General features: G+C 39.7%; 1 protein-coding gene across 2 annotated transcripts in view; it reads left to right on the forward strand.

Moving 5' to 3' along the window:
• The first annotated feature begins 2,788 nt into the window (after window positions 1-2,788).
• Window positions 2,789-25,002, forward strand: part of LOC100544807 (tyrosine-protein kinase Tec) — a 32,363-nt gene continuing 10,149 nt past the window's right edge. Inside the window, exons 1-5 of one of the 2 annotated variants that reach the window (XM_019614861.2) lie at window positions 2,789-2,811; window positions 9,753-9,935; window positions 21,940-22,041; window positions 22,764-22,845; window positions 24,173-24,301. In XM_019614861.2, the coding sequence (XP_019470406.1) occupies window positions 9,798-9,935; window positions 21,940-22,041; window positions 22,764-22,845; window positions 24,173-24,301 (451 nt within the window). In that variant the 5' untranslated portion in view covers window positions 2,789-2,811; window positions 9,753-9,797. Of the gene's footprint in view, window positions 2,812-3,856; window positions 3,953-9,752; window positions 9,936-21,939; window positions 22,042-22,763; window positions 22,846-24,172; window positions 24,302-25,002 lie in introns of those variants that run through there. The other variant, XM_010710180.3, reaches the window with a different exon arrangement.

Consider the following 25,002-nt stretch of genomic DNA (forward strand, 5'->3'; position numbering starts at 1 on the left):
AAGGCCTAACAGTTGCCAAGTTGCATCACTGTACTGCCTCAAGAGGATAATCGAATTTCAGGGGAAAAGTAGGCTTTTGTTGAGGTCAATTCATCATCTAGATACTTTTACAGTTTTGTTTTCTGCTGAAATTCCCAATTACCCATGAGCTATTTCTTACCATTTTAGCTTCCTCACCCCGTCGTAGGTTCTTGCTTCTGTCTCTATTTAAAACAATAAATACAATTGAAAAATAGTGTAGTTTCTGGTATATTTTGTTGGAAATAAACAGTTGTCATAATGAGAAATGTACGTTATGCAAATTTCTATAATTAATAACTAACAACTTGTCACATAGCATATGGTTACCTTGATTATGTACTTTTTCATGTTTTGTTTTGTTAAAATGCTGGTGTATGAACACTGGAACCAGTCCTGGCGCATATAGGGCCTGCCACAGCTGCGCTTAGTCTCTGACAGTCCTTGATTCATTTCTGATAAGCAAACTGTGCAGTGAATGCATTAGTTTCAGCATTACATCTCACTGTGAAGGTGCTCTTCATAGACCATCTGCCAAAAGCATCTAAAGGGTAATTAAAAATAGAGTGTGATTTTATTAAACTGCTTTTATTTTTGGAGGGAGAACAGTCATTTTGTGCCTGCAGTAGAGCTGCTAACGGCTACTATTATTGAGAGGATATGAACTTGGCTCGTATTTAGCCTACGTGTATTACTTAGGAGGGTGGGTATCTGATAAAAGATTTAAAGATGATCATGATTTTTAGCAATATAGAGAGTAGTTTGCATTCTTCCATAACCCAGAGAAAAGGAACACCACACCCCTGGAGCTGGGTCAAGGCTTCCTCGTCTTGTTTTGGGAAAATTGGCTTTAAAATGAAAGACAAACAATACAGCAGCCGTCATTCTTCTCTTACCCAGACATAGCGCTCTCTTCTGCTAGCTGCATGCTCAAGATTTCCCCCAAATTCCCTGTAAACCAAGTACACATTCACAGTTTTTCCTGACCTCAAAACTTCCTTGTAACTCTTCCCAACCATACACTTGCTTTCATGGTCATGTGTGCTTTGTTGGGAGGTAACCAGTTCAGTGCAGATGGGTCTGGATTAAATTTCCCATAAACTGTCCCTTTGCAATGAGGCTCATGTTTGTGTGGCTATTGCTCTGTAGGTGCTGAAGCACTCCAACAGCTTTTTTGTTGCAGGTGCTAACAGTTGTCATCCGTTCTGGGAAGTGATATAGTTTCCATATAACTGCACAGGGGAAAGAAAGTATATTGAGGAGCACTGCAGAAGTCATAAAAGTCATTTGGATTCTGATGAGACACTTTCATCACAGACTGAGGAAAATCTGATGTTTGAAATGATGGAAATAATCTTAGTAGACACACATACAGGCCTGCTGTAGGAAATAGTAGTTTCCCCAGTAGTGTGGAAGAAGAAAGTTCCTTTACATTTCTTACGAATAAAACAAGTACAAAAAGAGGCTGGCAGGTTGCTAGGTGAATAGCTTGCTTCGTTAGCAATAAAACAGCAAGTAGGAGTTGATGTTTGCAGCATGTTTTAAAAACAAATGCTGTTGTGATTCAATTGTCCTGAATTTTAAGGAACATCTCCATATAACTCATTCCATTAATTGTACTGCTGGCATGCAATTGTACTGAACGCTGTGAGAGTGAATTACTCTCACAATTTGACTTCAGTCAGATCAGTATACCTGGCTCTAGTGTGACTGCAAGCTTTAGTGACTTAAAGCTGGCCTTTGAAGATGGAAGCAGACACAGGTTATCAAATCCAATTCACGTGGGATGTACCTATGGACTGCTTCTATGTACTCTTCTTGAGATATGAAGATATGTCTTTAATTCATAAACCCTTTGTCAAACGTACGTGTCAATCCAGTTCATGACATGGTTTGAAAACTATATATCAACTGAGAAATGAGTGACTCAGAATGCTCATGCTTGGACTCATCTGTGTCTTTTCAGCAGAATGCAAGTCAGAGAAGCTAGTAATAACAAGCTGGCTGGGATCAGAAGCAAGTGTAGCATAATTCACACCTGAATGAACAGTTCCAGAGTAGTGCAAATGAAAAGTACTGTACTGCTTTTTCTGTAGCCAGCATCCCAGCCAGGGTTTCTGTTGCTTCAGCTATGCTACAGACATACCAGTGACACTTTGCCACGATGGCCCTTTGATGCAGAGAACAGCTGCTTAGAAGTATTCCAGGTTTGCTGGCAAAGCCTGTGCAAGGTAGAACTCCTTCAGCTGCTGATTGAGTTTCCATGATGATTTAAAATGACACAGATAATGATCCAGAAAACTGGGAGGTGTTTTTCTGTGCATTGAAATACTGTAGTCTGATATTGGTTCTAGTTATGGAATTAATGGTTTAGGGGCCAGATGGTTAATGTGTGTCTCATTTATGCCTTTCTCTGCTGTAAAAGGTGTATCAGTTCAGTGGTGCAAAACAAGACTGTAATTGTGTTGAACTTAGTGCAGACTTGTATTGGTGTCAGTCACATGGTATGTATACTGGGTAAGGGAGAGAATTTACTTCGTAGTCAGAGAAAGGGTAGTTTAGTTCATCTTGCTGTGTTGGTGTAGTGGAAGCACTAAGTCAGGGCCTGAAACAGTGATTGAGCACTTGGTAGGAAGGCAGGGTCAACTCAAGGAGCTCAGGTGCATACGATATACCTGAGTGACCAGAAGAGGTGCAGCCAGGATCCACCCCTTCCCAGACTTCATTTAAGGGTTGGCAGTGGAAGCAAGGGTGTCCTGCTGGAGATTCCTGCCTAATGGAAGCCTTCTGAGGGTAAGCAGATTCCTTATGCTGTTTCTGTGTCCATGGCTGCCACGTTGAGCATATTCTTACATGCTGCAGCCTAGGACTTCTGCTATCATTGCAGTGCTTTCCATCGCATTGTAGCATTACAGTTGGAAAGAAAAGCTACTTTCGAAATATTAGACACTCATTGTACAGAAAACAAGGTGCTATTTGTATGAATTATTGTATTTTAGTTAGAACATGTTAAATGCATGTCTTGACTGCTAAAATAAATTGAGCTATTTGTGCTATAATATACCAATTGCTCATCTGAGATTGTGTGACGTTAGGAAAACCAAATTCAAATTATGAAGGAGTTGAATTAAAATTTCTCTTTTAGTGAAATTAAAAAGATCAGAAGAACTGCCTGAGGCACTGTTGATGTCAGTTTTGTTTGTTTTTTCCCAGTTTTATGTACAGTTGCATTTCACTAGCTACTTAATGGTGAGCTTTAGAGTCCCTGAACAGAAGAATTAAGTTAAACCTCTGAGCAGAACGTTTAGTTTTTAGTCCCTCTTAATTTCTAGCTTCCTGCAAAAGGAAGAAAAGCTTTTCCACCAGCATCACCCATTTCCATTGCCAATCTCATCTCTGCCTGTGTTTTTAGTAAGTGAGTGTTGCTGTTCCTCCTCCCTCCTTATCAGGAGGGGTGTTTAGGAGGAGGGCTGAGGCAGTGGTTCTACTTTGCCAAATGTCTGCCCAGCTCTGTGGAGCCAGTGAGAACACTATAGGGGACACAGCTATGGACAAATGAAATAAATGCTCTGCGCTCTCTCAGCTTCAGCTCCTCTTAGCCAATGCCATGCAGATTTGGGGGTAGTTCTTCCATTTTCTTCTCTAACTTGCCCTGCAGATGCTTGTCAGAATGAAGAGGACTGTTTCTTTTCCATAAAAACATACAAGCTATACTATATGTAAAAACATACAAGCAGGGCCAGGATACCACATACCTCCTATCAGTTCCAACCCTGACTTGACCCTTTTGTTCATGTGTTCCCATTTCCAGTTACATCTGTACAAGGAAGCTGAACTCCTGTTCTTTACCAGATCTTCAGGCTGCACCCATAAAGAGGCAAATCCTTGTAGTCTCTGCCTCACCTGGCCAGCTACAGTCCAGCTGATCACAACGGTATCCTGAAATCCCCATGATACAATCAAATTCACGAGCCAAATGTAGGATAGTTAAAAATATGCTCATTTTCTCACATGTGCTTCCTCTGGCTGTTGCAGGAGGTCTGGTCAGAAGGCCCAACTGGATATTAGTTTGTCTTGTTAATGTTTGATCTGTGTGCTAAGGCAAATGCACAAACTGTAGCCAAGCTTGAGTTAGTAAACCTTGCTGACAGGATATTTTAGTTTGTGTCAGACTGCATATGGCTTCTGGTAAGCCCAAAACCACAGCATCTCAGTAGAGGCCAGTTCTGTCTGCAGAAGATTTGAGATTGAGTTTCTTCTGTGGGAGGCACTGTGCAGTTGTGATGTGTTGCCTAGAAGTTTGCCATCGTCTACAGCAAAAGTGACGTGGTAATTTTGGATGCTGGATTAGAATTTATAATAGTAACTAGTGTGAATAGCAACAGTATTTATGGAAGTGATAGCAGCCATAAACTGCTAGATACGCTAACTGCTAGAATGAACAGGGATGATACAAAGCCACATTATGTTTGCGGTTACAGAATTATTTTCTCAAGCCTAAAAAATCAGACTGACAGATATTTGAGATTCTCTTACTGCTAAAGATTTGCTTTGTGTACGTTTTAAATTACTTTCCCACGAATATGATGATTTTAACCACCTTCTGTCTATGTATATACGTATAAAGACCCCTTTGACCAATTACGTAAGCCATCACATTTTCATGTCATATTACTATTACTTTGAGATGAAAAGAGGGTGGATGAAGATAGAGGTTAAACTTTATATTGCTGATGGTGAAAAGCAGCAAAAACGTTTCACAAACATTGAGAGTGGCAAAGAGGCAGGCTTACAGATGTTGCAGCCTTACCATCATCACTTGGCATGTAATAAACAAGGGGGGGGATTAGGTTCATATTCAAAGAGATTTGAAACTCTTGGGCAGTGGGTTTTGCTTTTCCTCAATTTAGAAATGAAGCTGATTTTTACAGTCTTTGATGAAATTATAAGACATCCTTATAATACCCTTTGGCTAACAAACAGGGTAGGTTTCTATCTGGGAATGGAATATAATGCAAGAGCTGATCTCTTGTTTAATAGCCAGTGCTGTTTCTTGAGGCTGTGACATACTCAAAGGGTTTTTATCTTTGAAAAGGACAGGTGGCTGAGAGTGCTTGAGGTCTGTAGGATGAGAAAGCTGCTTGGATTTTGCTACTTTAACAAATGTTTCATGATCCTTTTTTTCCTCCTTATTTTCCTCCATGCCAATAAAAATTTCAGCTTTATTTTCTTCCAGCAAAGAACTTTACAAATGCTGAAGTCGTTTTGATCTGAATAAACCGCGGGCAAAAAATTTACAGGTATTGTAGGGCGCTCATGTAGAAGAAATAGGAAAAACTACAGCTAGTTACCTATGGAGGAATAAGTGAAAATTAATCAGTCCAACCTTCATGTGGTATCCAGTAGTGCTGCTAATTTGAAATTAGTAGATAATAAAAATAATTTTTAAAAAAGAAAACATTTTCTACATGGATAATAAAGTAGTTTTTGTTTCATAAAGCACCACCTCCTTTCCTAAGTACTTCGTAAGGGAATTGATGAAGGTACTTTATAAATCTCTGAAAGGATAACTTAGTCATTGTAGTGTGCTCCTTACAGGGGGCCATGATCAAAGGGTTTGGAGAAACGTATACATTGTTCTCCTGAACCTGAAAGGAAATAAGTCTTTTTTCCCAGGCAATTCGGTGCTCTTTGGATTTGCCCTCTCTTTTGTGCTAGTTGATAGCCAGCAGTGAATTGGTGCTCCAGTTTGGTGTGCTGAAGGTCCCCTCCTCATTGCCAGCGCACCCTATCCAAGAGGGACCAGCACGTTTTCAGTGTTTGCTTACCAACCCAGCTACCTAAGTTATAATGCTAAAAGAAAACAAACATTTTAAGTTTGTAAAATGTCGTAACCCTGTTTCTAAGGAATTTTGGAAAACCTGTGCAGATTAAAATGAAATTCTCCCAGTGCATATGTGAGTGGCTTACAGTTGAAAAAAGAGTATTTTGCAACATTGTGTGCTTAACTTAGAGATTCTCAAGTCAAAGGGTCATCACTGAGTTACCCCTTAGCCTGTTTAATTCTTTACCTGAACGTGGTGCACGAAAATAGGGATTTTCTTTCCACAGGGCCTGATTACATTTAGAACTAGCCCACTGGTACTTTGACTGACTTTCAAGTAAAGATTAGGGTTTTACAGACACTTAGGTGTAATTTTCAAATTTGTTTGAAAACTGCTGCCCAGAATTACATTTCTGTCAGTTAAAAAATAGTTTGCACATGTTAGAGCCACGTGGCTTCTCAGTCTTCTCTTAAGAGAGAGGAGAAAAAAAATAACCAACCAACCAGTTTCTCCACCCCTTCCCCCCCCCAAAAAGCTCACAAAAAACAACAGAATTGATGAAGAGTTGCAGATTTGCATCAAAATTCCGAAGTACCATCTGTGTACTTAAAATTGACATCTTTATATTTTGTAAACTGAATTGGTGAGTATCACAGTGTTCTAATTAATGTGCTAGAGTGGGTGATATATTGATATGTTATTTCAGGCCCTATAGAGGCCTGAAATTGCTGCCGATTTAAACTGATGCACCCAAAGTGTGAAAAGAGCATACATGCAGGATATATAAAATCCAAGTCAGAAAGCTGAGGGTTGTCTGTCATGACTGGCAGCCCATCAGGCATTAAGACTTTACGTGGGAAAACCCGAATTATTAGGTAAATCACTAAGGAGGGAGGAATCTCAGAAAACAGAGCACTGGCTTGGCTTGATTTTTTTAGATGCAGACAAATGTTTTCTTGGTGTTTGTTTTGACTGTTGTAATAAGTGTGTTTATAGAATGCCTTTACTCCTCGGAACAACTCCTACTCTGATAAAAGGATTTGTGCTGTGAAAAGCAGCAGTTAATTAACATCTCTGGGCTGGAGGAGCTCTAGCCAGATTGTGATGCACTTCTTCCTTTCTAACTGGAGCTTCTGTTGGGACTTGCATCCATTTATGTGCTCACTGATGAGCTTGCAATGGCGAGTTGTTTCAATAAACGAATACAGGCCAAGAGATGGGAGTGGGAACAAGTAGTTCGCAACTACAGGAGCAATGTTGCAACTGCTCTGGTTACCTAATCTCTTGATGCTTGTTTTCCTAGAGAAACACGGGAGAGGTGGCATGCATAAGCAACTCTAGCTATAAGGAAAAACCTGGCTTTGTGGATCTTGACCATTATTATTTAATAGATTTATCTTAGAAGCTTTTAAAATTTGTTCTGAGAAAAGTATATGCTGACTTCACGGCTTACATCTGAATGTATTAAAATGTAAAGATTGATCAGTGCAAACAGATGCCTGAAGCTGGGAATGTGTTTTTTATTTTCCCCTAAAAACGTTTGAACATGTGTAATTCTTTCTTATTTCTGTCATGATCTGTATTGTAAATTAGATTGTATTTGTTATCATGTAACTCAAGTTGGCAGGGAGATGGGCAAGCCCTAGGCAGGAAGTATTATGAAAATTTTAGATGGGTGGCAGCACGAAACTCCCACAGCTGTTTGGAACAAGATAAGAATGTGTCATACGATAGCTTCATGGACTTAAGAATAGTTTGGAAACAGTTGAATATTTGGGGATAAAAGTGTGGAAAAATCATTCTGAAACTGCAGAAGAAAAGAAATGATGCAGAGGTTTCGCAAGAGGTAAGAGTGATTGTTATAGCTTCTTCTCTGAGAAGTTTGGAGAAGAACTTTCAGAGTTGTAGGTGAGAGTTCTGTTATCCTGAGCCTTACTTATGGAAACAGAAATGTGGCTAGAAACACTGATGTGAAAAAGCAGGTTTTGTGACCAGGTGCAGGTTCAAAGGCTGATTTTCTGACCTGGGAAACTGGTTCTAATCTGTGGAAATCTCTATAGCAGCAATAACTCAATGTAGATAAATACCTGTAGCAACAGGTGCAAGCAAAGTGCAGACATTGACCAATTATATTTTATTTTTTTAACTGATATTCTTTCAAAAGAATTTTTTTGTTTGTTTCTTGTGTAATGTTAATTTGACTAAAGAGGGCTGACTGGGAGATGAAATATTTTTATGTTATCAGTATTGAGATCTGAAATCAGAGTTAATATCAAATTATTCTTGTTGTATCTGTGTTAGACTTCTGAGATCACAATTTCTAAGACAGTTTTGTTGTAAGTGCCAACAGTGAGTTTGTACTATGGAGAACACACTAATTGTTTTGAGAGAGAGAGAGAGAGAGAGAGAGCCTATGATGACCCTTTGTAGTCTGGTGTGTGTTAAGGTGGTCTGAAAGCTAATACTAACCTTTAATTCTTTGAACAGTGTTTGCATTTTCAGTAGTATCCTTCTTTCTTAATTACCTTTAAGATTGTGAATTTATATTCAGAAGGATAATAAACAGAATGTGGCAGCTTGGATAATTAAATAGTGCACTCAAGATGATTATTAATTCAAAAACTCATCTTCCTTTCAGTAATGCGGTGTGACAGATGACCAATGAGTTTATGTGCATACATGTATCAGAGGAAGAAGGAAAACAAAAAGAGATTGCTTGTAATAATTATTTTGTCCAATTTTGTTACCTTCTACTTAAGCATCCTATCCTGTCAAGTGTAAACTGGAGACTAATCTTTCAACATATGCAGATATATACCTTAAAAAGAAAGGTACTTTTTAATGCAGTGAACAAGAAAATAAATCCAGATGTGTGAAATGGTCGGATTGTGGAATGTAATAAATTTATCAGCTAAGACAGTGAGTGAAACATGGTAACACGGTTGGACTGAAAGGCAAAGGGCATCACTGCATGTATTGTCAAAACAAATAATGAAAGGTTTGAGAACAAAGCAAAAGGAGAGGCACTGAAGTGCTTGTGTTTACGTTTAACTTTATTTAAACATTTCTTCTGTAGGATAATACTGTGAGGTGACCTGCAGCTTTTCAAGCTTTTCTGTATGATACTGTGAAATGTACTGTTTAATGGAGATCTTGATAGTCAGCCTGAAATCTTTAGAAGTAGGAGATGGAAGGCATGTACTCAGCATTTGCTGAGACTTAGGCTTCTTTAATTCTTTGCTTCCAAAGTGACATCTTCTAAACGACTGTTTGTGAAAGAAATCTTTCATTGATGTAATAGACAACAATTTTCAAAATGTCTTTTACTGTTGCATATTCAATTTTTTTAGAGCAAACTTATTTTTGCAGAAGGCATTTATGTATATGTGTGGGCCTTAATGATTAAAATCTGGTTGCCCGAAGATATCTCATGGGCACCTGGCTCACCCAGAGTCTCACAGTGGAATGGGAAGGATGGCACTGAGTTCTTGGGCTTCAAGAGACCTATTTCATAGGGAATTTTTCAGAAAATTATTCTCTTAAAATGCTTGAAGTCTGGTTGGTACTATGGTGAAGAAGAATAGTCAGATGTAGTCAAGCTATTCTCTCTGGGATAGGATCACAGCATATCCTGAGCTGGAAGGGCCCATAAGGATAATCAAGTCCAAACTCACCTAGAGCCAGATAGGCTGCAATGTACTTTATTTCAGCCCAGCCAGATATAGCTGTTGGCAATGCCTGAACTTTCTTGTGTAATCATTAACTGCTGTGAACTTCCAGGTGGTTCAGATGGACTCCAGCTGTCTGTATTTTCAGTTAATTTTGTTTATAAGTAGTTCTTTTTACTACAGAAATCTCCGGAGGTGTGATCCTTCAAAGACAGAGTAATGACTTTGTTTCTCTCCACAGGAACTGATGTTCAATGGCTAGAAACAGAGGCGACAAGTGGCTGAAATGAATATGACTGCTATTCTACAAGAGATCTTGATTAAAAGGTCACAACAGAAGAAGAGGACTTCTCCTTTAAACTACAAAGAGAGGCTTTTTGTACTTACAAATTCTATGTTAACATATTATGAAGGTCGAGCAGAGGTAGGAGTTACAGATCTATATGATAGGCTGCCTTTGTTTGTTCTTCTGTCTGCTTTTAGCTTTTTCCCTGTAGGATATCATATTGTCAGGGAATGGATGGGCTGGATGGCAGTGGACATAAACCACCGTTTCTCATTTCTTTTATTTATAATGTATGTTTACTGAAGTGCCGATTATGTATCTGGTAGTGTAAACTAGTTCCTAATTGGGGGAGTAGTGCATGGCCAGGATGCCAATAATAAAATAAAAGATGGTTGCTAAGAGCTGTTTTCTTTCTCTCTTATCTTTAATGGATCTTTCTGATGGGAGGGTCTTGGCATAATTTTACTGCTGGCATTTGTCACTCACTGTTGATAATTATTTCCCAACTGGTTACAGCATCATTCTTTCTGAATATGGCATGTTGGATATTGTGCTAGAAAGGCTTCTGTAAGAAATTTACATTTTCCCTACTAATAGGACATGCTTTAGTTTTTCAGTTGATTCTCACATAGGATTTTCCATATGGTATGCTCTCACTAAAGAGTTTGTTGCAACTTTGCTATTGCCCTTCTTTGGCTTCTATCCATGTGTAAACTTCTTCTACATGTGTTTTGGAAGATTTTTCAAATAGACTTCCTTACACTGCTAGGGTAAAAGCCTTGATTGTTTTTCCGCTCCAAATTGGGCTGGCCAGCCCCAACTTGTATGTGGCGGTGAGATTGTGAACTTCCTTCCACATCTGTAAAGTAACTGGCTTCCAAATTCCAACAGGAGCAGGAGCATGTGGTAGGCACTGCAGACCAAGTTCACGAGGGATGGGCTCAATTAGGATGGATCGTGCAGCCTAGCGATTGAAGTGAAGCTGGAAGCAATTTCTTTGGCATACCATCTTTATGTAAATTTCATGTAAATTCAGTTACGTGACAAGTCAACAGTGTACACTAGGCAAATCCTCAGACCAGCATTTTTCAGAGGAGATCTGGATTCAGTTTCATCAGGCTCACCTGTCCCTGAAGTATCCCATCATGCAGTTAGTGCTGTGGGGCCACATTTTCCATGTTACAGAGCCTGCCTTCCAGATTTGTCATGGTGAAGATGGCAATTAAAATGGCTGCAATATGTAGAAGAGCTTTTGCTACGCACAGGATAGCTGTACAACGAATAAAATTAATGGAGATGTCTCTGCACCTCTTCTGTTAGGTGCCTTACCTCTGGTGAAGAAGGCTGGTTTAGTGTGGTCCTCTGCTAGAGCCAGGGCTCACCACAGAATCGAGCTTGCATACTGGAGGACCACAGCAGACTCTTATAGCTGCCTGTTACATCTCACCCAAACATACCACAGAAAGTGTTTTTTGTTGGTCCTTTACTCTGCCATTTTTCTGCACGTAGCTTGTATGAGGTCAAGGATTGAAAACAAGAAACAGATTTCTGTATTTTCTGTGTACTTTTCACTGACTGCTGCAATAAAATATGGATTTACTTTAGAATACAACTAATCTTCCTTTCCCTTTCCTTCAAAGAAAAAGTAGGAGGAAGCTAAGAGGCCCTCTGGAACATGTCTTGCATGCTGTTTTTTTTTTTTGGTGTATGTGTATCAGCCTACATTCAGTCCAGGCAGAACTGTTACTAACAGGTTTTTCAGGTCTAGCTGTTATCTTTCAAGAAGTCACCACTTCCAGCTTTATACCACCTCTGCCCTGCAGGTTGATACCTTCCAGCCTCCAAGGTGGATCTGTCTGAGGAGAGGCTTAAATTGCAGGTTTGCTTGCAGTGAGACGGAGTAGGACATTGTGCCCTTAGCTGTGGGGACAGTAGCTTCTTGAAATGTTCCAGCTTGAGGTCAGGACTGTTGGTGTGAAACTACATGCTACACCTACACAACTCAGCTGTGGAAAGAGACAGATCAATTTCCTCCCTGTCCTCACCTTGCAGCACCTTCACCCTATTTGAGTTGGTCCTGGCATTTCTAGGACTCTGTGGTGCTCTGAAGGCAATTTTCATCAGCAGAAGGATGCTTGATCCATTTTTATTTTTGCCAGGTGAGCATTCTGCTGGGTTAGGAAGCTGCATTAGCTCCATGTAGTGTCTGATGTGCCAGAGACAGCGTCAGGTGGTGGAGGAGGACAGAATGCTCCAGCTGTTGGCATCAACAAGTTGTCAGACTGGCTCAGCCACTGCATTCAGCTTTACAACCCACGCCTCCCATCCATTTTCATTTTCAATGTGCCTCCCACATTAGATTCTTTTAAACATTAATCAGCGTTCTGTTTTACAGTATGTGTCTGAAAATAATGAGCTCTGATTGTAGAGGAGCATGCAATATTTCATGTCAGCAGTACTTGGGCTGTTTGAGAACTTACTGTGTGACTAAGATCTCTGTCATGCAGCAGTAGTTATTCCTTTGTGTCACTGAGCAACTGAAATGGAAAAAGGTTGAGGGTTTTATTCATCTATTTTAAGCCAATTCTGGTGGTTGTAAATCTGTATTAACAGTAAGATAGCTGTGTATTCTGGCTGAAACAGTTTATGTGAAATGAAAAAAGTAATCAGAAATGAAAGTCATGGTTCCTCTGAATAGTTGGATGTTTATTGCTGAAATGAAATGTGATTTACTGCTTGAACATAAAGATATGGCAGATAAAGGGTATGTACAGACTAGTCTCATTTCAGGGCTGATAGTGGACTTACCTTACCAGTCTGACCAGTTGGTCCTTTACAGAAGTTCAGACTGTTAAGGTAAGTACTGAAACCAAGGCCAAGAGAACTTCACAGCATTGTTTTGGTCACATTGGTGCAGCGGGAGCAGTTGGTCCAGGGTAGCTAAGCTTTGCTTCTCCAGGCAAGGATGTGATTCCCAGTATGGTCACTGATAGCTTCTTCTGTTTTGACTTCTACTGGGTGCCTGGCAGAGAAAGTTTAGGAAGAACCCAGGGCTTATGTTCATGTAAATAATCATACCACTTTTATTATTTATTATTAATATTTTTTATTAATTTATTTTATTAAGATTCAATCTTGTTAACCAAATAAGTCAATACTCAGTGTGGGCAACCTGGGATTGTAAATGGAGAAACAGAAGAGGAGACTTGATGTATCTGGTTGCAGAAGTGGAAATTTATGATAACAAAAAGCAGTCAACCACAGAAAAACGTTGTTTATGTAAATACTTCTGGGAGATCTCATTGACCCCCCCCCCATTCTTTGCATCCAGTGGTTATGAGTTCACTTGCTCTTTGACAACAAAGTGCACAATATATAAGTGCTGTTCTATATTTTCTTTGTTATGTATTGCAAAGTGCTATATGTCTAGTTGGAGTATTAAGCAATTATCTTACAAGCATGACTGCTAGCAACAGGGTAAATTGTTTTAGAACTAGTTCATAACCTGTTTAAAACTTAGTTTTTCATGCACTTTGAAGTAACTCAGGCACTCTGTCACTTTTGCACGGTGCAATGTAACTATATTGAATTTGGAGCTGCAGTACAATCTTCAGAAGGAGAAATGGAGCTTCTGTGTCTAGATGTACTGTTGGAACATGAGTCATAAAGGCAGCGTATGGGTTATCAAATCAATAGAGCATAGCTACAGAATCAGCAAAGATATTTGCTTTAAGGCTGTTAAAAAGATGGACGTTGAAAAGCTTGAAAATAAATATACGTGAGGAACAGATTTGAAATGTCACAGAGATGAATTTTCGATATGTTGCCAGAAGACAGAAGTGTCGTCTTCCAAGCTAAAGGTGGTTTCTGGTTTTGGCTTTTAGGCCAAAATGGTGAAGTGAAAATGTTGAGGAAACACCGTTATTGCAGTATAAAATTGTGCTAACAGTAATGGCAAGGATAGAAAAGGCAGCATTAATATTGTCTGTTTCATGAAGTCTGCAAGGGTTAATCAGCAGCCATTGAAGAGAGCATTTTCTGCCCTTTTCTCTTAGCGTTGCAAAAGTGGCTAATGAGATCTGAATGAGATTGATTTCATTTGCGGTGAAATCAAAAATTAATCACAGAAAGAAATAACTAAAATGGCCTCTAAGCAGAGAGTACTGATCATGACTGTATAAAAATAAGGAGATGTACTGCTGAGTACTATAAAACTGTTTATGCTACAGTCAGTAAGATTTAAGATATGTACAGTGTTCTCATATATGCACTGTAGACTTACCAAACCAGTTTTATAAATAGATTTTTTCAGACAGTGGTAGTGACATCTGTTAGGAAGTGCGTGGCTCTAAGTACAGTAGAACATTTTCTGTCAAATGTGGCCTCCTTTCTTGTATATTCAACTTCAAATGCTCTGGTTCTTGTTTTCTGAAATGTGGTGCATTCATTCTCCCTACTGGCTGTCTGGAAAGTCAAGTCTAAGTACTTATCTAGAAGCCTACCTTATCATAAAAATAGGAAATATTGCTGTAAATATCAGCTGCACAGTTTTAATTGAAAAGAATACTTGCTTTACAGCTCCACTGGTATCGCTGGTGGACAGTGCAAGGACAGGCCAGATACTCCTTCACGGAGTGAGCATTAGCTGCTGTCAGAACAGCATCTTCTGTTCCTCTTGGGCTAGCCAACAGGGCAGACCACACAGCAATTCAAGCTGCTCTATCCCTCAGAATGGTCCACAAGTCCAACAGCTTAGCTATTTCTACTTGTGTGGCAATAAGCTGTACTACTGTGAATTCTTTTTCAGCACACAGTCAGAAGATGCAGCTGAGATGGAAGATATTATGGAAGTGGGCTTATTTCTGTATTGCAGGACGGCCATGATAGCAGGTGGTGTGTATTTTGCACAAGTTTTAGTCAGTTCATCATCGTGCTGATGAAGCAGCTCGCTTGAACTAAAAGCACCACTGCACCTGAGATTTGCACTACAGATAGCATTTTGGTTAAAGGAAATTCTTTGAGGTGAAGACAAGGTGATAACGTAGGTGTTGAAGAACTTCTTGCCACTAGAGCAGTTGAAAGAATCTGGTTTGTGCAAGTGAGCTGTCCTGCCAGCTTGCTGATTTGAAAAGTTTCCTATTGATGTTACTCATGGGTGCAGTGCTTCCACAGATCCAGCTGTAGCTTCATCAGGTGGTAACAATGTACTGACTGCTAGTATCTTTGTACCTGTGGGAGCTGTGGAGTGCTTCCATCCGCTGTGGTGTTTTTTCCCCTCTCAGGCTCCTTTGCAGTGGTAGTATTTAACTTGGCAGTGTGCTGGTCTGTGTGGTTTATTTGCTCCTTCCCACACACAAGCTCTCATTAACCTCTAAGCCCAAGCAACTTGCCCTGACCTTCGTGAAGCTTATGAGCATGAGCTTAGGCATGCAGAATTGCTTTAAACCTTAACATATTCAGTGTTTGTTCACATTTGCTGTTTGGATTGCAGTTTGCAGTAATAGGATGTTCATATCAACGTTTGCATTTTCAAAAGAGATAGACCAAATTCTGACCTGCACGATTATCCTGTGCATGCGTGAGTGAATGGCGTCTGTGGCACTACAGGGAGGACAACAAGGGGCTGAAGTAGGGCTGTTAGCTGCGGGCTGCACAGATCTTTGTATGGAGGGCACTGGAATAGATATGGCACTTACCTATCTGTTGGAGTGCAGGAACCATTTGCTTCCAGAAAAGGGAAATAAAAGCCTTAGAGGGTAAAAAATAAGAGTCTTGCTTTGAAGGACAGTGTTCTGGAGTCAAGTAGGAAATGGCTTTCTGATGAACTGACTTTGGGAGGTACAGGGCACTCTCATCTTCTCTGGCACTAGTGGTATTTGCCATCAGGATCAGTCCAGGGTGAAAACAGTCTTGCATAAACAGCACAACTATTGCAATGAACAAAACCATCCAGGATTTAAGTGACAAATGCAGAGGATGTTCTTGAGGATTCCTAATTTTGAAAGTCTCCTCTAGGGAAAAATGGTTCATCTGAATGAGTTTTACTTGGTTCTTGTAATTTGAATAGAGAAGAGACAGAAGCTACTGACATGACTGTGGTAATAATTTAAGGAAGGAAAAAATAACCCACCCTAATGCTGTAGGTTTCAGGATAAAATTGTGTGGCTGTATTTCAAACGCTAATTTTGTGCAAATGCTTCCTTTGCAACATAACCACAACATCGAGTTCCAAAGGCCTATACTAATTATTTTTCTTTCAGTTTTTAAATAGAGACTAATGTGTATCCATTCTACTGTTGCTTATTCATTTTTGCAAAATCTGTGTTTAAATACAAAGAATGTGAATAGTCACGCTTTCTAATTCATTTGTATAATGCCTCTGTAGCGACTTCAACCACTGCTTTTACATATTAGTGCCGTTTGTTAGATAGTTTATTTTTGCACTTAATTAGACAGAAATCAAGGCAGCAAATTAGCATGTGACTTAGCAAGTGTGTAGGTGACTGATCAATGGATACTCTTGAGGTTATAATTTGACAAAGCAGGCTTACAGATATCTTTGCTGATACGGCAATAGCTCTGTTGCTCCTGTGGATCTCTATGCTTCGATAGAGTAGTGTGTTTGTGAGATAGCCACCTCTGATCAGCCACCAGCTTTATTTTAGGAAATGAGGTAGGGCAAGAAGCAGGAACTAATTGTTCAAAATACAGCTGCATATAAATCTGGACAGCATTTTGAGCTATAGAGGTGAACAGAAGTCTTTGTTCTGGAGCAGAGGTTCAGAAACCCCAGTGATGAGCAGCAAGGAAGCAGCAGGAAAGTACCTAAGAAAATCTAAGAAGGAAAATGTCATAGAGAGGGTCTGGATAGCCTGAAGACTTCAACTCTCCTCTCTTCTTGGCTCAAGTTGCCCAGGTCTAGTGTTCAGACAGCTCTGGGGCTGCTGAAGGATGGCTGAAGGAAAGGTATCACTCTCCAGCGAGACAGAGCAAAGATCTGTGATCTAAGGGGAGAAAATAAGGTAGAAGTGTTAGCTGGGTTAGCCAGACTCAGAGCTCTGTGAGGATGTCGCAGGAAACAAGGAAGAGAACGTTTGTCTGAAAGAATCTTGAAGCTAAGTGCTGTTTGTTTAGACAGCTGGAAGACTGTAATTTAGGGCCTGATATGGATGGAGGACTGGCTGATTTATTTTGCTTCCTTCTCTCTTATTTGCACTCCTACCTGATGTGAGTACAGCAATATGACAGAACTGTAATTGTGTATGTTTTACTGACTGATCTCAGTTGCAGGAAAATAATAAATTGCATACAATGTACTGCAGCAACGGCTAGGCAGTTTCATCAGTACCACTACAGAGAATTTCTTTTTCATTTGTTTGTTTTTGTTTTGTCTTTGCTGGTGGTTGGCATCTGCTGCGCCACCAGGCAACTGTAAAGATTTCTCAGTTTCATACTCTGCAAGACAGGGTTTAAGACCTTCTCCTTCTCACTGAGATTTGTTTGCATTATTTTTTTCCTCTCAAAATTCTTCCCATAAATCTTGGATCAGGTCAAGCTATATCAGAATAATCACCTCTCACTTTTATCTCATAGCAAGTTATAGCCATTTCAGGAAGGTGGACAGAATTGGAATCATTTGAGTTGGAAGGGACCTTTAATGGCCATCTAGTCCCACTCCCCTGCAATGAACAGGGACCCCTACAGCTTGATCAAGTTGCTCAGAGCCCCGTCCAGCCTGACCTTAGATGTCTGCAGAGACAGGGCATCTACTTCCTCTTGGACAACGTGTTCCAATGCTTCTGTACCCTGGTTATCAATATTTTTTCTCATCTGTAATTGAAATCTCTCCTCTTCTATTTTGAAACCATTTCCCTTGTCCTGTCACAACAGACAAAGAATCTGTCCCCTTCTTTTTCATAGCCCCCCCTTTATAGTAAAAATACTTGATACTTGCTTTTCCTAGAATAATTTAGAATAATTTAAAAAAGAAAAAACAACAAAAACTTAAAGAAGGCGGCAGTGTGTATTTTAATATATCTAATGCACTGAAAACATAAGAGATAAAAATCTAACCATCTAAAAAATAGCTTCAGTATTACTATATTTATACAATTGGTAATGAGATGACTTGGGTTAAGATGCTTCTCATGTGGGAACTGCAGCCATATCCAGTGCTTATTCTTAATGGCAAGGATATTTAAAATAAATATATAAATAAAAAAGTATGCAAGCACCCTGTATTTGGCTTTGGAGAATATTCTACAGAATATTCATAATAATATACAGGCTCAGATGACTACGGGGATAATCAGGCTTTCCTGAGGTTTCCCAGCGTTGCCAAGCAGCTCCATAAAAGGAGAAGTAATGAAGGCAGAGACCTTTGGATACGTTAGGGGCCACAAGTTCCCTAGGTTACACAGTGATGACTTCATGATTTCCTGTGTGAGAAGTAGGAAGGAAGAGAGAAATAGTGTGAAGAACAAGAGTAAGAAACAGAAATTATAGGTGAGACAGCAAGTAGATATTTCTTGACAGCAGGATTGATTTCTGCATATTTTTATTTGTTTTTTTGTTTGTTTTTCCAAAGTGTCCTTTGTACTGCTTCACCCCCATCCCCACTTTGCTGAAGATAAACAGTATAATGCCTTCGTAAACAGAGAGGAAGTGCGCAGAAGAACCATTTTCTCTGACAGTGGGAACATGGGTTTCTTAAGAATTTGTAAAGCTACTATGTTCAGCCGAGTTGTTGTTTCAAGTGTGTAGAAGATGAATTATCTATGCTTCTTATCTCACAGATATTTGTAGTCTTCCTCTATTCTAAGATTGATTTTTATTTTTTTTTGTACGAGAATTTCATAGTCATGTACTTTTACCATATTTGACAGTGTATTTCTAGTGTTACAACTTTTTGATACTACTGTATTTTATTAAAAAAAATAGGAATGGCTTATTCTTTGCCCTGGGAACATGACATTGCCTGGTCATCCTCATTGTGTGCAGGAGCAAGGCTTCTGAAACTGTAAATCAAGCTTTTGGAGCAAAGTGAAGTATGAAGAATGGATAGCGTTTTGTATTTTTAAAAGCTTTATATAGTAGTGGCAGTAGAGTTGCTTCCCTTTTGTTATTTTCATCAAGCAGATACATTTTTAAAAACTACAAAAAACACACCACAATCCTTTAGGGTGACTTTGAAGCACATGCTTTTATCAATTTGTTGTCCTTATTAGTATACACTATGTGTACTTTTATTACAATTGTAGCCATTTTTCCTTCAGTAAGCATCCTCTAGAGGTATATTCTGCTTTGGTAGGTCCCTTGTGTTCACTCACCATTTGATTTTCAAATCCTCTGTGAACACTTCTATCCAGAGAGCATGCATGAATGTACAGGTGAAATATTGCCCCTTCTACAGCAAATCCAACCTTTTCCCACTATGCTAGACATCTTCCTATAAAAAAGCTGCAAAAAAATGGTCCTCTTTACACTGTAGTTTTGCACTGCATTATTATCTCTTATAATAATGCTGTCTCTGTCACTTGTTGGAAAGAGTGGCTGTTGGTGGCTTTCTCTTGGCTGGCTCACGTCTGCCTCACCTGCCCCACTTCCACAATAGGTCAGGGCTCAAGCTCTCACTTGATCCCACATTTCTTGAATGCTCATGCCTTGATCTAGAGCATGCCATTAGGCGTTCATAATAAACGCAATACAGCGATGGTGTGCAAGAAGTCCCACTGTAAGAGGAAATTGTTAAAATGGGGAGGGCGGGTGGAATGCTAGTGGTCTGTTTGGCATCTTTCTTGAGTCATTCCTTCTTGTTCATGTGCAGGACAGTTTAATTGTGAGAAATGCTAAACTGAATCACAGCTGCAGACCAGACAACTTGAAAGCTGGTGGCCATTAATAACTGTTGCTCCAGATGTAATCTGGAGCAGTACACTTGTGTTTAATTTCACATATGCAAGGTTTTTAATTTTTTTAAATACGCAAAAGTAGAATAAGGTACTTTCGTTAGGCTTTATTTGCTAAACTGGATTTTGAGGAGGGTCGGATCGCTATTGATTTAATGTAGCACCTTATGGTGATGCAAACTGAGCCTCCCTAAATCATGAAAGTATACAAAGGGATCACTTAGGGAATACAAATATTAGAATTATCTGCTCTGTGTATCAGGAGCTTTGCTTTATTTTAGTTTATATATTTTTTTCAAAACGCTGGTTGTTTTTTCTTGATTTCCTGTTATTTATCTTCCTAGCACACATACACTCTTTTTGAGCACTCATGGATGCCAGAACTGTCCTGAAAACCTGGGAGCTGTGGAGGTGGAGAGGCTTAAAGTAATACAGCCTGTTCCTTTAATGAAAGTCTGTGACTCCAGACAGGAGGAAAAAAAAAGAAAACATATAATCTCTTTCTGTCTCACCACTGCAGTTAACTGCTAGATGGGATCCACAAAATACATGATAGCGTTACACGCTGTCAGCAATGATTTGAATTCTTTTAATGTCTCAGTAGAAATGTCTAATGCCTAATTATTGTTGCAGTTTGAAAAAAGCTCCTTTTTCTTTTTCTTTTTTTTTTAATCTCTGGTATTGCATGATGGTTACAGCTTTATCTGAACTCGGTTCCTGCCATTCTTCCTGATGTTGACCATGACGAGCCTGAATTTTTCATGCGCGTTTCTCTGTTTTCTTCATAACAAACTTATGAGGTGGAATACTAAATATGTTTTAAATGCTGAGGAGGCTCCTCTGTTTTTTCTGGATGGTGCTATGAGGGTGTTGTATTACGAGGGTGGCAGAATCACCATGTCTGCACAGGAAACGGCTCTCCCCTTTATGTTTTCAGTTGCATGTTATTGCGCCAGAATTCTGCTATTTGGGCTGAAATTCTCATCCTCAGGAGAAAGGAGGGGAGCTGAGTGGGGATTAGAGCATCTCCAATAATTCTCTAATTACTAATTATTTCCACATTGCCTGAACAGTATTCATCCTTCATAAGCTGCATGTTGGACTGCACTTGGATGTGCTTTACAGTGCAAAAGTTTTATGTGCGTTTACGTGGGACCAGCCACGAGCTGCTGCCTTTTTTTATTTTTTTTATATTTTATTCTTATTTTTGTTCCAGATTCCAGTGGAAACTTCCTCTCCCAAAAGTGAGAGGTGGCCCCTATGTTGTCCGTAGATTTAATCCTCTTCATACTCAGATTAAAAAAATAAAAGTATAATTCATAGAATCACTCAGGTTGGAAAAGACCTTACAGATCATCGAGTCCAACCTGTGTTGTGCTGGCACACTCACCCTCTTCTGCTTCTCTTAAATGAAAACAGTATAAATCAATTATTTCAGAAAAAGCCAGTTTAAAAACATCTGCTTGTGGGTGGATTTCACTGCAGTTACTTATTGCTTTTACAGATAGACTGAAGCACAGTACAAGCTACTCCCAGCTGTTGTTCCACTGAGAACTGTAGAGTCATAGAATCATTTGAGGTGGAAGGGACCTTTAAAAGTCATCTGGTCCAGCTCCCTTGCAGGGACGCGTACAGCTAGATCAAGTTGACCTTGCTTCTTCAAGACTTCTACCAGCCTTGGTCAAAGAAAGTTCTTTCAGCACAGACCTCAACTTATCCCAAGGACAGGTTTCATCCTGTCTCTTCTTTCTACTCTGTCTGAACTTGTTTTGCCTGTGCATTGCAGTTTCTCTGGAAAGCTGGAGAGATACAGGAGTAGCCACAAAACAGTGGGAGCACGTTGGTGTCAGAGCAAGCAAGTAGATCAGATGGCATTGGAACCTTTTTCACTCACCCCTTTTAGTCATAGCTTAAGATCAGCGAGCTGTCCTTTACAAGTTCCTTTGTAAAGAAGAGTAGGCCAGCCTATTATTACTAAGAATTGGAAACTTTATCTTGGAAAATGTAGTGCTTTACTACTAAGCAGTAGATCTTCAGTGTAGATCTTTGTGCTCTCTCTTACCTGTTTTCAAATTACTTCTGTGGTTAAAGCTATATTTATTGTGAATGGGAAAGAAAGCAATAAGACTTTGCAGGGGAGGGGAGGGCAGGAAAAGGTTGTTAAGTGAGTGCCTGTAGATGAATCAGTCTTCGGCTGTATTTAATATAATGTCTTTTTTACTTTTCTCTTACAGAAAAAGTACAGAAAAGGATTTGTGGATATTTCAAGGATTAAATGTGTGGAAGTTGTACAAAATGATGGTATTATTCCCTGTCAAAATAAATATCCGTTTCAGGTACGCTCCTTTGGTTTATATAAAATACAGCACTCTTTTCAACATCTGCAAGCTGTTTGAATGTAACTTGCTTCTGTCACTGAAACCATTCTGTGGGACTGTGTAGGAGATGATTCAGGATCAGGGCTGGAAGCCATCCCCCAAAAGCTCTTCTTCCTCTGAACTCCTTGCTCTTGGGTGTTCTGCCTCTGACAGTTGGTCTTTTTCTTTCCCCAACACACTCTGCCTAGTGTGTTTTTCCTTTGGACTGGAAAATGCCTTGTCCACCAGAACGGGTTAGCTGGAGCCTTTCTCTTCTTTTGCATGCATACTCCTTATATCAAATGTGTGATTACCATTGATTTATATAGGTATAAGAAAATCAAGATAAACCTTGTTGTATTTTTTTCATTGTGATACAAATGGAAATAAGTGCAGAAAACAGTGAACCAAGCAAAGCATGAAGGAAGCATCAAAAGGGATAATAGGATAATTACAAAATCCTTTCTGCTCTACTGACAACACTATCTATAAATAACAAACACTTTCCTGTTTCTTCAATTTTATCTCATGCTCTTCATGTGTCTGAGGACACTCATTTTACCGAATGTAATTTTTTGCCTTGTTCAGTATATTCCTTTCGCTGAGAAACAGATAAATAGCATTACTATATGAACGTATTTATTGGTGTTTTTTTTTTTATTTGTTTGTTTTATTGGTGTTCTATTTTTTTCCCCCTGCAGGTTGTATATGATGCTAATACACTTTATATTTTTGCACCAAGTGCACAAAGCCGGGATCAGTGGGTGAGGAATCTGAAAGAAGGTAACAAAAACTGCTTGCACTTAATATCTAGCATATTTAGATAGCTTTGCTAGAGCTGTGTGCTGAGTCTGACTAGGATGGCATTAACTCAGTACATACTTCTCTTACTAAGCTCTTGCTATCAGCCCACAACTTCTCACTTTTCCTCTTTCTATTATTTTCCTCTGTCACACTGTGTGGGTGCTTTGCTGCCAGGCGGGAACAACTCATCACAAGATAGAAAAATAAAATAGTGAAACTTTTTTTTTTTTTAATTTCTTTTGAATTGGGCCGGATTGTCATTTGTATATGCAGTATTTGATGATGGGTATTGGGCACTAGAATCGTAGAGTGGCTTAGGTTGGAGGGGGATCTTAAAATCATCAAGCTCCAACTCCCTGCAGTGGGCAGGGCTGCCACCTACCAAATCAGGCTGCCCAGGACCTCATCCAACCTGACCTTGAGTGCCTCCAGGGATGAGGCATCCCCAGCTTCACTGGGCAGCCAATGCCAGTGTCTCCAAACATCCAGACTAATTTCATTTATTTTGTGTAGTGAAGTCTCACCGCAATCAGAATTTGAATCTATGCTTTTCTATAATGTGTAAAGCTTCCAAAAAGTTCATCCAAGCTAGTTAATGACACTACTCAAAGGTTTTGTTTGAATGTAGCTAGCCAGAATGAGGGACCTGTTGATGGTCTAACACTGAGGGGACATCTCCACTGAGGTATGATTCTGTTATTGCTGCAGTAGTGAATAAAGATCATTTTCTCAAGAGCCTCTTGATTGCTTTCTGCTGTGATCAATCATAGAGTGATTTCTGAAACTCAGCAAGCTTCAAGGATGGGGGTGAGGAGCTTGCTGAACCAACTACAGGCATTGTGCCATGGAATAGTGGTGCGTGTCAACTAACTCTCCAGGTCGCTAACTCTACAGGAAATTCTGAGTCATTTGTGGCAGTAACAAAAGGAAAAGAGGCAGCCAGAGCTGCAGTGCCTTCACAGCCACCTGACTGCATGGCAGGGGGCAGGTGGGTGCCTAGGCCTGTTGTGGTGAGCCCTGACCCCCTGCCCTCTGGAGGGCAACCTTCTGGAGCAGCTGGTGTAGGCAGGGAGTATAGCACTCTCTTCTGGAGTAGTCACGTATGGCCCTACAAATTGCACCTGCCATCAGTGTATGTCCTCCGTGTAGACTTGTGAAAAGTTCCTCAAGAAAAGCAATGCTACAGTAAGGACAGGCAGCCAACATTATGCTTCATGTTGAAAGTATTTTAAAAGTCAGGGCAGTCATGCTTTTTTATTATTCTTTTTGGTTTGTTTGTTTGACCTTTGCTCTTTATTTCTTGTAGGAATAAAGAACAACAGCAATATAATGATAAAATATCATCCTAAATTCTGGACAGAAGGAATTTATCAGTGCTGCAGACAGACAGAAAAATTAGCACCTGGCTGTGAAAAATACAATCTTTTTGAAAATAGTAAGTACGTGTGTTCTTACATGAAATGGTATTGAGATATGATCATGTCATCACACTTGAATGCTGTAGGTAGTGGGGAAATTTACAGAGGAGGGTGACTCAGTGACACTGTGCCTAGATTAAATCAAAATATTTTTCATCTCCAAGCACTTGTGTAAAAAAGAAGAAAAAGCTGTCTTTCCAAAAAGCATTTGGAGACATCTGCAAGGAATAATTGAGAGAAATTACACCAACGTGAAAATGATACAAGAGGGTAACCAGACTTAGTGAATTTGCAGACACATGGCTTAGGTTTCCTAGTAGTTTGCAAATATTCAAATGCTGAACCTGATGAAGCATCACTTCCAAATACATGTAACTCTTCTAGCATGCAAATCACAGCCTTTGCTTGTTCCACAGTGTGTGCTGTGGCATATGAAGATGTGGAAACGTGACCCTCAGTGCAATATTGTTCTGCATAACAATACAGTAATTATTTGTCCTTGAACTTGATTCAATGAATCCTCCTTAGTAAGAAAAGAAATGGCACCAATGCTCACTTCCTGGTGAAATCAGGAGTGCCCGGTTGGTTCCCTTGATCAGAGCCTTGAGTGGCAATGGTTAGGAACTGTGGATTCCATTCCATTCAAAGAAGAATAAAGGATTGCTCGTGGTTGCCCTTATTCTACAAGACCTTTTGAATGGAAAAAGAAGCACAGGAG

Source organism: Meleagris gallopavo, chromosome 4 (genome assembly GCF_000146605.3).
Source record: "Meleagris gallopavo isolate NT-WF06-2002-E0010 breed Aviagen turkey brand Nicholas breeding stock chromosome 4, Turkey_5.1, whole genome shotgun sequence".
NCBI classification, from domain to species: Eukaryota; Metazoa; Chordata; class Aves; order Galliformes; family Phasianidae; genus Meleagris; species Meleagris gallopavo.